We start from the raw sequence: 15,700 nt of genomic DNA on the forward strand, positions 1-15,700 counted from the left end.
CTCCATGACGACCCCACCGGCCACTCAGCTGATGCCTGGCGCCATCGCGGGCCCCGCGTGCGGAGCTGGCCACACACAGGCAGGCAGGAGGCAGGGCCTGAACAAAGCGGACGTCTGCCTCAACCTCCCCATCCTCGTGCAGCGGGAGGCCCTCCGGGGGAGGCGCCTAGCCGTGCAGATGGCGTGTGCCCAGCGGGGAGGACAGGCTCGGGGCGCCAGCCTGCAGGAACACGCAGAGCACTGCGCACAGCAGGTGCCAATACAGACACGCCGAGTTAAGTCCAGGATAGACTGCAGGCAGAAGAGGCAAACCCTGGCTGGACCAGGCCATCCTGCAGGTTCCAGGCTTTCCTTGGTGCTTAGGACGAAGTGACAGCCGAGTAGGAGACCCTGGGGGGCAGCTGAGCCGGCACCAAGGAGGGAGCCGACCCCGAGACGGACTCGCGCTCACAGCTTCTCTCTTCCTGGAAACCGAGTCACCTGCTCACCTGCCAAGAGCACAGGATGCGTGGGGGGGGACGAGGCCGAGGAGGGGACAGTGCTGGATGCCTGGGGACGGCAAGGGGAGGAAGCACTGGACGGCCGGCTTTGAGGCTCAGCACATGTTGCTATTGTGTGTCACACGGACACAGCCTGTGGGGAGGTGGCCAGGCATTCCCTCGGGACAGACGCATTTTCTTCTCTTCCAGCTCCTCAGTGGTTCACGTGCCGGGAGTGAACGACATCCCATCCTCCTCCTCGACAGGCCAGAACATGTCCCAGATCTCCCGGCAGCTGAACCAGAGCCAGGTGGCCTGGACGGGGAGCCGGCCGCCGTTTCCGGGACAGGTATGGGCGTCCGTGCGGCATTTCCCCGAAGCCTGGAGAGGCAAAGCGCTCTGCAATGCGCTTTCTCTGGGTCCCAGACCACCCCGGCAGGAGCTGCCCCCCAAAGGCTCGGAGAGCCGGGGCCCAAACCTGGCACCGCGTGTGCCTTTCCTCCCCACAGCCTCGCCCTGGGCAGCGGGCAGGGCGGGGGCAGAGACAGCCCGCAGGAATGAGCCCCCTACCACTGTCTGCACCTCTGGTGGCTGCAGCGCCAGGCGGGCACGGGAACACCACGCGTGTGGCACACCAGCCCCCCTCAGTCACCGTGAGACGGGTGTGGTTGGGCTGAGGGGTTCTCACTGTTCCTCACACCAGGGCCCCCAGAACCAAAGCCAGAGGGCCCAGGTCACTGTGGCCCTGGGGTCACTTCAGCAACCAGGCCTGCATCAAAGACGCTGCAGTTCTCGGGCCCTCACACATTGGGCTGATCCCAGGCCTGGGCCCCGCCAGCCGGGAGGGCCACAGGGAGCCACTGTCAATCCCAGGCAGGCACTGCCGCTGCCTGCTGTTCCTGCCGGGGACAGTGACGGGGCGGGCGGGGGGGGGGGGGGGGGCGTGCGGGAGGTCTGCTGGTGCTGCGCCCCTCTCGTCACTTTGTCCTGACTGTGGCAAATCCCCTCTCAGTCCAGCAAGACCCAGTCGTCCCCGTTTGGGATCGGAACAAGCCACAGCTACCCGGCAGACCCCTCTTCCTACAGCCCTCTCTCCAGCCCAGCTACCTCCTCGCCCAGCGGGAACGCCTACTCCGGCCTCGCCAACAGGACCCCGGGCTTCGGTAGGTGGGGAGCGAGGGAAGCCGTCCTGGGAGAGGCAGCAAAAACGCTTTCTGAGCATCCGGAGTTCCAGGGCGGAGCCCCCAGCTCCAGAGGTTTCCAAGCGCCTCCTCTCTCTGGCCGTGCGGAGGCCTGTGGTGTTCCTAAGAGACTGGGGCTTAGACCTTGGCCTTGTGATTTGCTCTGACCATTTCCAAGGTCCGGGATTGCGTCCTTGTGCTCCCGGTGACCTGACGGTGTCAACCCCGTAGAGCCCTTGGCAAGGATCTTCAGTCCCCTAAGTCAAAAACTGGATGGGCTTGTCTCAGGAAGCTAGACAGTAGTTACAGGGACAATCAGTTGTGAAGATCACATTGCAAAGTTTTCTCGCTTTTTAATATTAAGAGAGGGAGGGACCTTATCTCATGTAAGAACATCTATCTTAGCTTCGCTAACAACTTCAGGCCCTAAAGGGTTAAGGACCAGCCCTGCTCCCTGGGCCTGGATTCAGTGACCCTCACAGGCCTGCGGGGCCCCCAGGAGAGCTCATGAGGGACCCGGGGCCTGGGAAGAAGCCGGGGCCTGCTCCCTCTCCTCTCGCTCTCGCGCGCTCTGGGGCGTTGCTGGGTGACGCCAACAGTGTGCTCCACGGGCCTCTTCCCCGCAGAACTGGGCCTTCTCCGCTGAGCAGGAAGCTGGACCCAAACGTCCGAATGCCCGCGTGGCAAGGTGAGGGCTTCGTTTAAGCCGCCTGTCTGTCAGGCTCATGAGAAACGCCGCGCGGAGCCCCCAGCCACGCTTGCCCCCGCCCCCACCCCACCTGGGACAGCCGCAGGTCACCCTGCACAGCCTGAGGGCCTGGGGCACAGCCTTCCCTGCCCCTCGAGTGGCCCTGCCCCCTGGGGCCAGCTGCCCATCCAGCATCGGTCCCGGGTCCTGTGCCGTGGTCCCGTGGGCAGCTCTCACCTGTCCTTGCCTCGTCATTCTGTGAAGCCGAGGAGCTCCGACTCCCACTCGCTCCCCACGGCCTCGCTGAGAACCTTCTCTGCGCCTGGCTGCCCCGCCCGGGAGTGGGGAAACCCCTGCCGCCTGCTGGGGGGGCCTGTGCAAAGGCAGCGCGTCCCTCCCGACTTACTCATGGGCACTGACTTACCCAGCAGCCTTCAGCGCCAGGCCCTGCAGGGCAGAGTGGGAGCCCTGGCCCCACCCAGAGAAGGCCACAGCCCGAGGCCGAGGCAGGGGACACAGGCGGGCAGAGGGAGGCAGACAGGACGGTGCTGCAGGGGCGGAAGCCACAGCCCACACGGCTGCCCTGGGGGCTGAAGGCAGGAGAGGCCTCAGAGCAGAGCTGACCTGCGTCCCTGGCAGGGCCCCGAGCCTCGTGCTATGGCCGCTTCCCTGCCTGACAGCCAGCGCCTGGAGCTCCGTGTGTCTGTGTCATCCCCACCAAGCAAACGCCAGGCCCCAGCGTAGGTGGAGGCAGGTCCCAGGAAGGACGAAGCCCCGGGAGGAGGCCACTGCACAGGGGCCAAGGACAGGGTCACACGGACAGGGCTCCAGGCGCGGCAGCCGTTTCTGCAGTTTCCTTCCTGCTGGCCCACACTGAGGTCACGATGACGACGATGGTGGTGATGACGGCAGCCAACCCTCACGGGAGCTTCCCGCACACCAGCTCAGAGCGTTCATTTAATGCTCGCAGTGGCCCCAAGAGGGAGCTACCGTTGTCACTCCCATGTCACAGGTAAATAAAGTGAGGCGCAGTGAGGTAGCACAGCCTGCCCAGGGCCACCTCTCGGCTGAGTAGCAGCCGAGTCTCGGGAGCAGGAATCAGACCTGCCCAGGCGCTTGAGGCCCAAGCTCTGTACTTACCACCAGCTTCCAGCCCCTTCTCCGGGGATCCTAGAAGCAAGAGGAACTGGCTGTCCCTGCAGAAGTTCCTTGATTTACATTAATGAGAAGCGGCTGGGCCCTCAGTGCGGGAACGGAAGAGCATAAAACAGAGACATCAGGGACTGAGATGTTTGCTGTGGCCTCAGTGTGTCACGTGTTACCTCCAGCAGGAGCTGTTGGAGGGGACCCGGGTGTGAGTGTGCTTGGGAGCCCGGCTGTGGAGCGAGGGCAGGTGGTGACAAGGGGACAGGCCGAGGAGGGGACAGGAAGGGCGGCTGGGGCCTGGGTAGTGGTTTCCAGAGTCCTCCGTGGTGAGGAGGCGGCAGGAGGACAGCGCCCCATGCAGGCATCGGGGCCCAGGCAGAGCTGTGGGGCTCAGGTCAGGGGGGCAAAGCGTCTGGAGGTACCTGCAGAGGGGACACCAGGCCCCCTCCTGACGGTGGGGTCATCTCCACTCCTGGGGGTCAAGAAAGCCGTGTGGGCAGGGGCAAGCTTAGGTTAAGCTGGAGGGAAGAGGGTGTGTGATTAGCAATGGGGCGGGGGTTGTCTGTTAGCAAAGACGGTGGTCCCCTGCGGGCGCAGCGGGAGGGGGCAGGGAACAGCAGGGAACGGCTGAGTGGAGCAGGACAAGAGCAGGCTCCATTAACGGGCAGTTTCATGAATTATTAAATAAACAGAAAACAGAGAGAAACAGGCGGTGTTTACCTTTGCAGTGGACACATGCCCTAGCCCTGCGTGCGCACATCTGTGCAGCTTCCCAGCGGCCTCTCCGAGGGCGTGTGAGAGGCAGCTGCAGGCTTGGTGGGGCACTGGCGGGTCTCCAACTAGTTGTCCTGGGCCAGGACCGGAGCCCAGAGAGGCAGCACAGGGACCCTGACCTCGAGCCCCTGCTGGAGCGGGCAGGGCGTTTGGCATGCCTGCCGAGCAGACTTGCGGGACGTCACCCAGGAGTGGCCCAGGCAGCTGACACCAGGGGCAACAAGCATAGCATGTCACTTTTGAACAGGACTCCTCAGGACGGCTGTATACACTGAGCTGGTGCCTTGCACGGGAAGGTGGCCCTGCCCGGCTCTCAGCCCCTCTGGGGCCCACGTGCTGGTCCTGGTCCCCGAGCTGCTCTGTCCAAAGCGTCCCTTCCATTTTGGGTCTGTCGGGTTCTCTCCAGCTACGCCATTGTCGCCTCTGTGTTTCGTCTTAGTTCGTTTCCGTTTCGACCCGGTCGCAGAGAGAACCTAGCCGTGTGAGACAGGGCACCGGAAGCAGGACCAGGAGACACACGTCGTTTGTTTAAGCGCGGACAGGTTCAAGCGTTTACTCCTTTAACACCGTGAGTGGGGAAGGCGTGTGTCTGTCCCGGCCAGTCAGGAGACAGAAGTCACACCAGTTAGGGAAAGTTTAAAGATTTTTTTAGCTAATAAAAGTCAGTAAAGGGGGACCCTGAGGAGTCAGGAATCGCACATGTGGGCAGCAGCGTCCAGCTCTGGGGACGAGAAAGGACCTGAGAACTGGAAGGGGGGGCCTCACCCCCGAGCCTGAGGCGCAGCCCTCGCTGGAAGCTGCGTCTGCCCCGGGAACCGCGCGCTGGTGGGCGTGTCCGCACAGGCCGTGGCTGCGGGTGGTCTGCAGGAGCGGCCTGCCCGCTACCTGAGCAGCTCCACAGAGGGCAAAGGAGGGACAGAACTGGGCCACAGAACCTCCCACCAGGTGGCCGTGAATCCCCAGCGAGCGCCTGCAGGTGGAGCTGGCCCCAAGGAAGCAGCTCGGGTGAAAGAGTGGATGCCGCCCCACTCCCGCCCTCTGCTGTGGGACACACTGTGGGAGGACAGTGGCCCTCACCGGGGGAGAGAAGCCCTGTGGCACCTTCCTCTGTGCGCGCCCTCCTCTGTGTGCGCCCCTTCCTCTGTGCGCACCCTCCTCTGTGTGCGCCCCTTCCTCTGTGCGCGCCCTCCTCTGTGCGCGCCCTCCTCTGTGCGCTCCCTTCCTCTGTGCGCGCCCTTGCTCTGTGTGCACCCTTCCTCTGTGTGCGCCCTCCTCTGTGCGCGCCCCTTCCTCTGTGCGCGCCCCTTCCTCTGTGTGCGCCCCTTCCTCTGTGTGCGCCCTCCTCTGTGCGCACCTGTTCCTCTATGTGCGCACCCTCCTCTGTGTGTGCCCCTTCCTGTGTGCGCACACGCCTCGCCTGTCTCTGCAGCGGCCTCGTAGAGAAAGCCCAACCGGCACGAGCTGGCAAAGGAGAAGTGTTTACAGGGTGCGGTTTCGGCGTCTGGAAGCAGATAACTGACAGCTGGCGGAGGGGAACTCCACCTGCATCCCTAAATCGCCCCGTTTCTTTCTGTCTCAGCTGCTAGCCGGGCTGTGCTCGGTAACGTACGTTGTTTCTCAGAGAAACGCGGGAGCCCGGCACACAGGCTGCTGCAGAAGCGGCTTGGAGGTGCTGCCGCAGGCCAGGTTCCCACTCCCTGGCCTGCTCGAGTGTGGCAGTTACACGCGCATGTTTACAGAGGGGCTAAATGACGTTAGTTCTTAGCAGTGGCTTCCGGTACGACGTCTGGGCAAGAGCAAGCATGTCCCTGGCTTCCTGTTCACCATGTGCTTTCCAGTTCAGGAGGAGGTGGCTGAAGCGACCCATTCACGCCTGGCGCAGGTCACACCCGGTCAACTCAGGTCAACTCAGGTCACGGCAGATGACACCAACAGCTCTGAGGATGAGCATCTTCTACGAAGCTCAAGTAGCAAACCCGTAGCCTGGGCCCTTCCTTAAGAGAGCCGTGTCCTTCCCAGCCTGCCCGCCTGCCCCGCATTTGCTTTGGAGAGGGGAATTGAAAGAATTCGTTATTCGGGAAAGGCCTGAAGATCCCTCAGTGAGAAACGGAATGCGTGCTGCGAGACAGGAGCAGGGCGGGGCAAGCGTGGGGAGGGGATCGCGATGATCCGGAGCGTTTGCGGACCCCACGGGCCCTCTCACTCCCCAGCTCCTGCCGCCAAAACTCAGCCCCGTACATTCTCTCCAGTGAATTTCGGGGAATCAGATCTCTCCGTCCCTACTTAGTGTGGAAGGTGAGGTCTCAGCCAGAAGTCTCAGGTGCTCCGTGATCCTTGCTGTGAGGTGCGGTTTTCTTCTGCCGAGAAGGGCTTTGCAGGGGGGTCAGCTGCCTCTTTTTTTTTTTTTGAGACAGAGTCGGGCTCTGTCACCCAGGCTGGAGTGCGGTGGTGTCAGCCTAGCTCACTGCAGCCTCAAACTCCTGGGCTCAGTTGATCCCCCCACCTCAGCCTCCCAGAGTGCTGGGAGCACAGGCGTGGGCCACTGCACCCGGCCTCAGCTGCCCTGTGGTGCTCTTTGTTGACTTTTTCCAGCAGGGTTTCTCAGCCCCAGCACTGCTGGCCCCAGGGGCTGCTGGTTCTTCGCTGTGGGGGCTGCCTGTGATCACAGGGTGCGTAGCGGCATCCCCAGCCTCTGCCCACCCGCATTCTTCTGTTTATGATAATGACAGATTATCTCCAGCATTGCCAAATGTCTTGGGAGTCGGAGGGTGCCCAAATCACCCCTGGTTGGGAACCACTGAGCTATACCCAAGCACATGGGACCTCTGAGCAGGACTTCGGTGAACCTGGGATCTTAGGGCAATTTCCAGGCCAGCTGAATGTCACAAGCAGCAACAGTAGATAATAAGAGTGGAATCACAGCACTGAGCTTCAAGTTTCAAAAAAGGACGATGTCGTCCCTGCGTCTACAACCTAGAAATCCACGAACTCCTCAGGACTCTGGCCTGTGGTCTGACAGCCCACCCAGCGGCCCCGATGGCGGCCAGTAGCGCGATCCATCTGCACACCTGGACTGCAGGCGGCCCCGGCCCTGCTCAGGAAGCCACAGAGCAGAAGAAACGGCGTGGCTGGACCCAGCTTGTACTTTGTAACTATACACGTGGCTTTGGGGACAATAAGGTAAGGTAAAGGCCTTGGAGACCACAGGGCTTTTCCCAGAAAAAGGCCTGGGGTATGTTGTGGGGCGGCCACGACAGCCATGCCTGCTGTCCACGTGTGCGGGAACCCACGTGTGCGGGAACCCACGGTGCCGCGGCACCCGGGAGAGACCGCGTGGAGGTTCTCGCTGGCTGTCTAGTCGGAGAGCGCACGAACGCAACCCGGGAGGGAAGCACCTGTCAGCACAGAGGCCGAGAGGACTTTTTCCTCAATGGTCCCATCTCGGGGCCACGAACTCATCCCTCGGGGCACAGCTCTGGAGCCACTTCCTCTAGGAGGCCTGAGTCGGAGTTGGGGCCACCCCAGGCCCTCGAGTGGCGGCCAGGGCCTCCCTTGCAAGAGCTGGTGACCGTTCTGTGATGATGGCCGACACCTCGTCCGTCTTTCTCAGTGGATTGGGCCAGTCTCGGTCGCCAGTGTTGCCGCCACGCACTCGGTGCTGGCACGCGGTCGGCATTTGGCCGCAGCGCTGCGTCTGTCCACAGCGTGCACGAGGGCTGCGGTGTCAGAAAGATCTAGGCATTTCTAGCTAAACGAGTGGGGCTAATTTCCTGCCACCTTTGAGCCTCAGTTTCCCTATCTGAAAAATTTGGATAACGAACCCATTTCTTAGAGTTGGAATGAAGAGAAAATGAATTGAAATAGTGTACGTAAAATACTGAGTCCTTTCCATCCTTCCTTATTATTTTGTGCCATTTCCAAAGCAGGCTGGTTAATTGATTTTTCCGCTTTGTAGACGTTAAAGAATTTTTATTCTGAAATGCCATATCTGTAGTTAATAGCGTCGAGTACCCCCAGATGCAAACAGAGAGCCAATCTTCCTCTAGTCCTCATCCCCCGACACCCTGCCCCATCTCTGGCTGTCCCTGAGGGGAGACCGATGACAATGTGCACTCGTTTCATTAGGAGTTGCTGCACCCAGGAAGCCTCAAGTGCGAGGAGAGAGAAGTTTGTGGAATGTTCGTGTTGCCCTTCCTGTCCCCGGTCCCCTTCCTTCCCTCCCTCCCGCGTTGCTTCGCAAACACTCCCTGCAGCCGCCTGCATCCCATCTCGGTGGGGCCTGGGACAGGTGTGGCCGCCCCTCGGCCTTCGGTCACAAGCTGGCGTGAGTCAGCGCCGTGCGACAGGCCCCGGCACCAGGGAGGGCGTCACACTCGGTCACACTCGCTAGGGCCTCGGACCCCAGCGGAGGTCCAGGTATTGTCACGTGACCAGGGCAAGAGGGACGGGGGTTACAGTGACAGGCGGGAGGAGACAAGGCTGGAAAATAAAAGCACATCACGGAGGGTCTTCGTGCCGCCCTGAAGAACACGGACTTCGCTTCACAGACATGGTCAGCAGCGCAGTTTGCCAGCGCTGGACTCGTGTCTGAGGACAGCGCAGTCGCCGTGTGGCTTTGGGGTGACAGGGGCAGGACGTGAGGAGGCAGGAAGGGGGATGGGCTTGAGCGGCGGCTTCCAGGGCAGTGGAGTCAGGAGCCAGCGCCGTGTGTCCCCTCTGGAGTCCGTGAGGCAGAGAGGACGGCTGAGGCGGCTGTCATGTTGCTCGGACGCGGCACCTGGGCAGGTGGGTGGAGCGAAGCTCAGGCGAGAAGCTGGATCTAAATCCGCGGACACCTGCGCTCTTCCCAGCGCAGCCGTCTCCGTGATGCCTCACGCCCGCCGCTCCGCTCCCGCCGCTTTGTCCCGTGTTCCAGGCGCTGTCGTCTCTCGCAGGGGTCCCTGCGGCAGCCTCTCCCCAACTGGCCGCCTTCCCCCCCCCTCGCCCGCTCACCCCCCGCAGAGCGACCTTCCTGCTGTGCAGGTCTGTGTGCCACGCCCCTGCTGGACACCCCTCAGTGCTTCCCTGTCGCCCTCAAACTCGGTCCCCGGATGGTGGGAACCTGGCCCCTGGCTCACGCCCCAGCCCCGTCTCACTCTCCTGGTCACTCTGTCCCTCACCGTCCCCAAACCTCCCGCGGTGCCTGGAGGCGCCGAGCCCTCCCCCGCCAGGCTCTGCACAGACTGAGCTTCTGGCCAGAGCCACCATCGGCCCCCGCCAGGCCACACCAGCCCCCTCCAGGCCCGGTTAACTGCTGATCTCCCTTCTGGTCTCGTCTGGGAGCTCCCAGAAGCCTTTTCCAGCTCCCGCGACCCAGTCTGTGTCCCTCCTGAGAGTTTCTGTCCTGGCCCTGCTCAGTCCTGTCGCGGTGGCCGCCGTCCCCTCCCACCAGCCGCGCCGTTAGCTCGTGGGGACAGAAGCCGGCTTGTGCTCCGGTGTCCGGAGCCAGCCTGGAGCCCGCGTCGGCAGGAGCTCGGGAAACATTTGCCAAATGAATAAATGACTGAGTCAGTTCACGAAAACAGAAGAGCTTATTCCGTCTTGTCCTTCACCAGAGAAGAGGCCTGACTCAGAGCCCTGCGTGCAGCGTGTGTCAAGGCAGCGGTCCCCACACTTTTTGGCACCAGGGACCAATTTCATGGAAGACAATTTTTTCCAGGGCCGGGGAGGGGGAGGCGGAGCTCAGGTGTGATGCGAGCGATGGGGAGCGGCTGTGGATACAGGGGAAGCTCCACGCGCCTGCCCACCAGTCAGCCTGTGCCGTGCGCCTGGTTCCAGAGCCTCATGAAGAACAGTTTGGACTGGGGTGCGGGTGGCAGGGGAAGCAGAGCTCAGGCGGCAGTTCCCAGTCGGGTTCCCAACGGGCCACCGACTGGCCCCAGGCTGCGGCCTAGGGGTTAGGGACTGCAGTGTTAAGGGGCAGAGTCGTGGGTAAGGGCCACGGAGCATCTGAGAAGGAGGGGTCTGAGAGGCGCCAACATCGAGTGCAGTCCCGCAGTCGGGACAGCTCCAGATGGAGGGCTGGAGAGTGTGGGTGCCCGAGAGACTGGCCAGGACGGAGCCTCGCAGGGCTTGGCAGTGCAGACCTGGCCACAGAGTGGTGGCACCGGCCGAGGAGGGCGGGAAACAGAGACACTGTGCGTGGTGGCTTGAGCAGCTTGCTGGCAAAGGGAGGAGAGGTGGCCATGCGGCCGGAGGGGGGCAGGGCTGGGGACATTGGTTTGCAACAGGCAGCCGCCCTGGGACGCGGGAGCAGCCATCTCCCCTGAACGCAGCAGGGCCTCCCCCAGCCTGCCACGCCCTTCCTCCAGCACAGGTGGCTGTGACCCTCCTCCCTCCCCCCAGCAAGGGTGACCAGGTTGTGCTGGGCTCTGCAGGCTCTGGAATGGGGCAGGTATCAGGTGGGAATCCCCCCCGCGGCTCCAGCAGGTGCTGCTGCTTGTTTGGTTTTGCCATAGTTTTGAGCCAGCCTGTCTCCACTCGCAGCCAGGTCTAGAGTTGCAGATTTCCAAATCGGGCCAGGGGGCACGATTCTGAGAGAGACTCTTCTGGGTCCTTGGAGCCAGGTGTGAGCTTGTTAGGAAAAGGCATTTCAGATGGCCGGATGCACGTGTCTTACAGCAGAACCCTACGTGCACCGTAGATGACGTTTCTGCTACGCTGAGGTGGGAGTTGGGCCTGCCCTGGTTTCGCAGAGCCTTTGCGCACGGTCGCCGCACAGAGCTGGAGGAGCACCAAGTGCAGCCCTGGAGGGAGCTTGTGCGTTTTGTTAGAGCCCTTGATGTCTCAGGCGGTGTGTGTGGGTGGATGGACCTGCGTGTGCACGTGTGTGCGTGTGCGTGTGTGTGTGCGTGTGAGAGAGAGACAGACAGGGAGAGACAGCTCGAGAGAGCCTTCTCCCTGACACTTTCCGACCCTGCCTCAGGGCTCCCCGGCGTGCAGGTTGGGGGCGGGGCTGCCGGGAGCAGTAAGCTGGGGCAAACCCACAGCTGGGCAGCGCAGGCCCCGAGTGTTAATGATTTCAAACGAGGGAAAAGTTTCCAAGGTTTTCGGTGCACCTAAGGGTGTCCTCTTTGAAGGGTGTTTCTTCTGAAGCCTCCTCTTTGTTTAAATCTCAAAAATGTTTTGGACAAAATTCTGCTCATTTTTCCTATTTTTGTTTCTCTTTTGGGTGTATTTTCGTAAACTGTAGATGGAAGGAAAACGGCTCTCATTTATAAGCTAATTTGCTGATTTAATTTGCAGGGGAAACGTACCTTCTTGTCTGACCAGTGCCCAAACTCCTTCCCTCTCAAAGCAGCTGGCGCTAAGGCGCCCGCTCCCGGGAGCCAGCCTGAACGGGGTGTGGCCGCGGCCCTGTCCGCGGGCCGTGTGGGAGGCCGCGTGTGGCTTCGCTGGCGTGCTCCGAGGGCAGAGCGTGGGGCTGGCGGTCCTCAGGGCAGCGCGGAGGGAAGTTCTTCCCGTAGCGGGGCCGGCGCCTTCACGGAGCAGCCTGCGGGCTCGGGGGTCAGGAACGGTGGCAGCTGTGCCTGCCCTCTGGTGCCAGCACCGTGCTGGCCGGGGGGGGGGGGGGAGGGGGGGGCCTCTCTCAGCCCAGGCTCTGGGTCCCAGCTAAGTTTCCCATGAACGGTCACCAAGGGCGTGGGAGCCACCTGGCAGGCGACCAGGGAGGGCCGCCCCCGCCGGCAGAGCCCCCGTGCCTGTCGTGTCCACTCTGCCTGTTACCTCTGGGTCCCACGTGCTGCCAGCGCCGGGGGACGTGCCTTTCAGACACGTGGGCCCTCCGAGCCGCAGAGGTTCTCGGGTCTCACGGGAGGGGCCACGGACGGCTTTTAAAGGAAGTGTCCTGTACGTCGGCTCTTTCAGCTGAAAGTGGACAGAGTGGCGGGCAGTTCCAAGGGCGGCCCTCGGAAGTCTGGTCGCAGTGGCAAAGCCAGCACCACGGCCAGCAGAGCGGTGAGCAGCACTCGCACCAGCAGCCCGGTCAGACTGAGGTGTTCCAGGTAAATCGGGCGAGCACCGCCTTCTCGTAGGTACCGGCGCCTTCTCTCTGCTTCCTTTCCCCTCGCTCTGCCGCACCACCGCGGCCCGGTGGCCATCGTGAGTCCCGGCCTGCCTGGGCCGGAGGGATCTGGGGCTGGAAACCTCAGGTGCATGCGGGAGGGTGCAGGGCTCACTTCCCTGCCCAGACCCCAGGACCACCCGGGAGAGACGCACAAGGCCAAAGGCTGAAGGGGGCCTTGGTGCCTCCCACCGGCCCAGCCTCCTCCTCCCACCCGGCCTCGCCCCCGCACTGGCCCTGCCCCAGCTCGGCTCGGCTCTGCGGCTGAGTCAGGGCATCCCTGAGCAAGGGTTACCTGGCACCTCGCACCTGTTTGTTACCCGAGAAATTCCCACCCCCCCCCACCCCCCCGTGCCCAGGGCAGACCGTGAGCCTGCCACGGGCAGCACCACAGCCCCCCAGAGCAGCGCTCTGCCCCTTTTGGGTTTCCTGGGCTTGACTGGAAGGCTCCAAATGGGGGGCCAGGCCCACTGACTACCCCTCACCCAAGAGCTCGGCCCATCCCCAGGCCACGTAACGGGAGCCCAGGCACCCCTGTCGTGCCCAGGCCCGCCCTGCAAAGCAAGGATGGGGCGGGAACCAGGGGCCACATTCCTTCAACTGTGGGGAGCAGCCCCACGACGCCCAAGCCTGCCCCGCCTGCAGTCACTGCCCCTCCCTCCTCCTGCCGAAAGGCTTCGTTCTTGGCCTGTTCTCGGGCTGCACAGCAGCCCCATAAGGCAGCATTTGCTGACTTGGTCTTGATGGTCACGATGCTACAGAGAATTCCTGGTCAAACAGGCTGAGGAAACTCTGGTTAGACAAAGTTATTCAGTTTCTTTATTGCAGGACTTCTCAGAGCTTTTACTATACTAATGAGGACTAGATTTCTAGGAGGCGGGCTAAGGATGGCTTGTTTCCCAAACTTACTTGTCCACAGAATTTTTTTCTCATAGAGTATTGCATGGGCTGAGAACTCAGCAGAACACACGTTGGGAAATTTGCCATAAGGAATTGGAAGGTTGCTACCCCCACTTTCTGGGTGGATTGTTGAGGGCCGGAGAACTTGAAAGACTTGTTAAAGCTGAAATCCAGCCATTCGGGGATTTGCCCTGCCCTAAGACTCAGGCTGTAGACCAGCCACCCGGGTGCCCATACACGTCCTCCGCCTGCCCCACTCCATGTTGCATTTCACCTGTCTGCTGTGTGTGCCCGGCTTGGTGGCAGGCTGGGGTCCCCCACCACTGGGGCTCCTGTCCGCCCTGTGTCCCTGGCTTGGAGAGACACAGCCTGTGTCCTGACGTTGTTGGCTGGTGGCGTGACGGCTGCCCGGGGAGAACGGTTTCCCAGGGCCCCAGACGTTCCAGGCCCCTGCAGGGCATCCGCAGAAGGCCAGGGGTCCCCTGGGCCACCATGTTAGAGGTGGCGCGAGGGTCAGTGGCAGGCGGGCTCCTGGGATGTGTCCCGTGCACCAGCCAACAAGCTGACTCCCCCGTGGCTTTCTCCTCTCCTCTGCAGGACATGCTGCCCATGCCGGGGGACCCGACCCAGGGGACCGGCAACTATAACATCGAAGACTTTGCCGACCTGGGCATGTTCCCGCCATTCTCTGAGTAGCCGCGGGCAGAGTGAGGCTCCCGCTGCCCCGCGCCACCCCTGCTCCGACGCCGCTGCCCCTGCGAGCGGGGCCCGCCCCCGCCCTGCTTGCCCTGCCGCGGGACCCCCCGCCAGAAGCCACCCTCCCGCCGCGTCCCCCGGCGTGGCATCGCCCTGCTCCCACCCGCAGCCACGGCTGCTCGGCCGCTGACCAGGGCCCTGGTAGACGCCTGGGGTCGGTTGTATTTATTGTATGTTTCCTGTGTGTGCTCGGGGTGAGCCTTCCATCTGGTTGTGAATAATCTCTTAGTGGACAATTTGCCCTCATGAAAAGTTCATTTCCCGCCCAGAGAGACCCAGCAGCAGCCGCAGCAGCAGCAAGCGCCCGGGACGCTGGGGGCGGCTTCCTCGTGCTTTCCGCTCCTGCTGGGGGGACGGCCCGGGTGGGCTGGCACACAGGCGTGCAGGCTGCGCGGCCCTGTCTGCCGGCTGAGGAGCGCGGGGACTCAGGGGCTGCCTCCCCCGCCCCCGCTCCACTGACGTCGTCAGGCGCCCACGCGCGTGGGGCAGATGTGCTTTGTGCCACGAGCGTTCTGTCCTGGTGGCTGTGCTATGCCCCGTGTCTGTCGTGTGTGGCCGGGGTGAGCGTGTAGATCCCAGCGTGCACAGCGAGCCACGCAGCCCCGTCCCCAGGCCGGCAGCACCCCTGTCACAGAGGATGCTCGGCGGGAGCTAGGCTGGGAGCTAGGCTGGCAGGCCGGCACTTAGGGTCCCCAGGAGTCACAGCTGGGGACCTGCTCACTTTGGTTGGTCAGTTCTTTGCTCCAAGCCCCAGTGCAGATTCAGCCCCCTCCGCTTAGAGGAGCCAGCCCGTCCCCCTGCGGGAGCCCGTGGCTGCCCCCGCGGTTCTCACGTGGGTCTGCGGGGCTCTGCTCCTGGCTCGGTGTTGGCGTCTCATCCTCGCCCCACTGGCCAGAGGAGGCCCTGTGCCCCCCAGCCCCATGCATCCTGAGGTCACAGATGCCCGGGCCCTTCTGTGCAGGGGTGGGTGGCAGGGGCAGGATGCCACGCTCTGCTTGGTGGCTCTGGAGGTGGCACTCTGGCATCCCGGGAGACCCACTGCTCAGCGCTGGGGGGAGCTTCACCGGTGGCAGTCACACGGTGCTCGCTGGAATGCTCGAGGCTGGCAGCCACCTTCGCGGGATCCCGGTCCCCAGACTCTAACGCAACCCTGACTCTGCGGTTTCCAGAGCGGCTTTTAAGCCCTCTGTCTATGGTGGCGATCGGGTCCTGAGTGTAGACGCACGTGGTGTGCACTCCAGCCTCAGAGCGACGCTTTCTTGCTTCTGGGGATAAGGCGGGTGGCTGACACCCCACACACCCTCAAGCGGCAGCCCAGAACGGGGCTCCCTCTGCGCCCCTGCCCCTGGGCCACTCTGCCTCCAGCAGCCTTGCGCTGCCCCTCGGCCATGGGTATAAGTATTTCCAAAAGAAGAAAAGGCACAAAAATAGCTTTCGGATCAAGAAGTATTTCTCAGTGAACTGAAAACAGCCTCTTCGCAGCCTTTGTTTTGCCCTGTGTGTTTGGAGGGCGGTCGGGGCTTTTCCTGGGTGCCTGCCAAGGTGAGCCCCTGGCTGGTGCACCTGCCCTTCCGGGCTGTGCCGGCACCGCGGGAGGCCCTTCCCTCCGCGCCCCCCGCCTGGAGGGTTGGGAGCCCGGCCCAGCGCTGGGTCTCGGGGGTGGGACTCGTGACTG

The 15,700-nt window shown here is 62.9% G+C and overlaps 1 protein-coding gene across 1 annotated transcript in view; it reads left to right on the forward strand.

Moving 5' to 3' along the window:
* The window catches only part of ARNT2 (aryl hydrocarbon receptor nuclear translocator 2), a 158,324-nt gene extending 144,003 nt beyond the window's left edge, over window positions 1-14,321 (forward strand). The window contains exons 16-19 of the mRNA XM_069466528.1: window positions 690-828; window positions 1,492-1,642; window positions 12,174-12,310; window positions 13,867-14,321. Of these exons, the coding sequence (XP_069322629.1) occupies window positions 690-828; window positions 1,492-1,642; window positions 12,174-12,310; window positions 13,867-13,965 (526 nt within the window). The 3' untranslated portion in view covers window positions 13,966-14,321. The remainder of the gene's footprint in view (window positions 1-689; window positions 829-1,491; window positions 1,643-12,173; window positions 12,311-13,866) is intronic.
* The last annotated feature ends 1,379 nt before the right edge of the window (window positions 14,322-15,700 follow it).

This window comes from Eulemur rufifrons, chromosome 3 (assembly GCF_041146395.1).
Source record: "Eulemur rufifrons isolate Redbay chromosome 3, OSU_ERuf_1, whole genome shotgun sequence".
Lineage (NCBI taxonomy): Eukaryota > Metazoa > Chordata > Mammalia > Primates > Lemuridae > Eulemur > Eulemur rufifrons.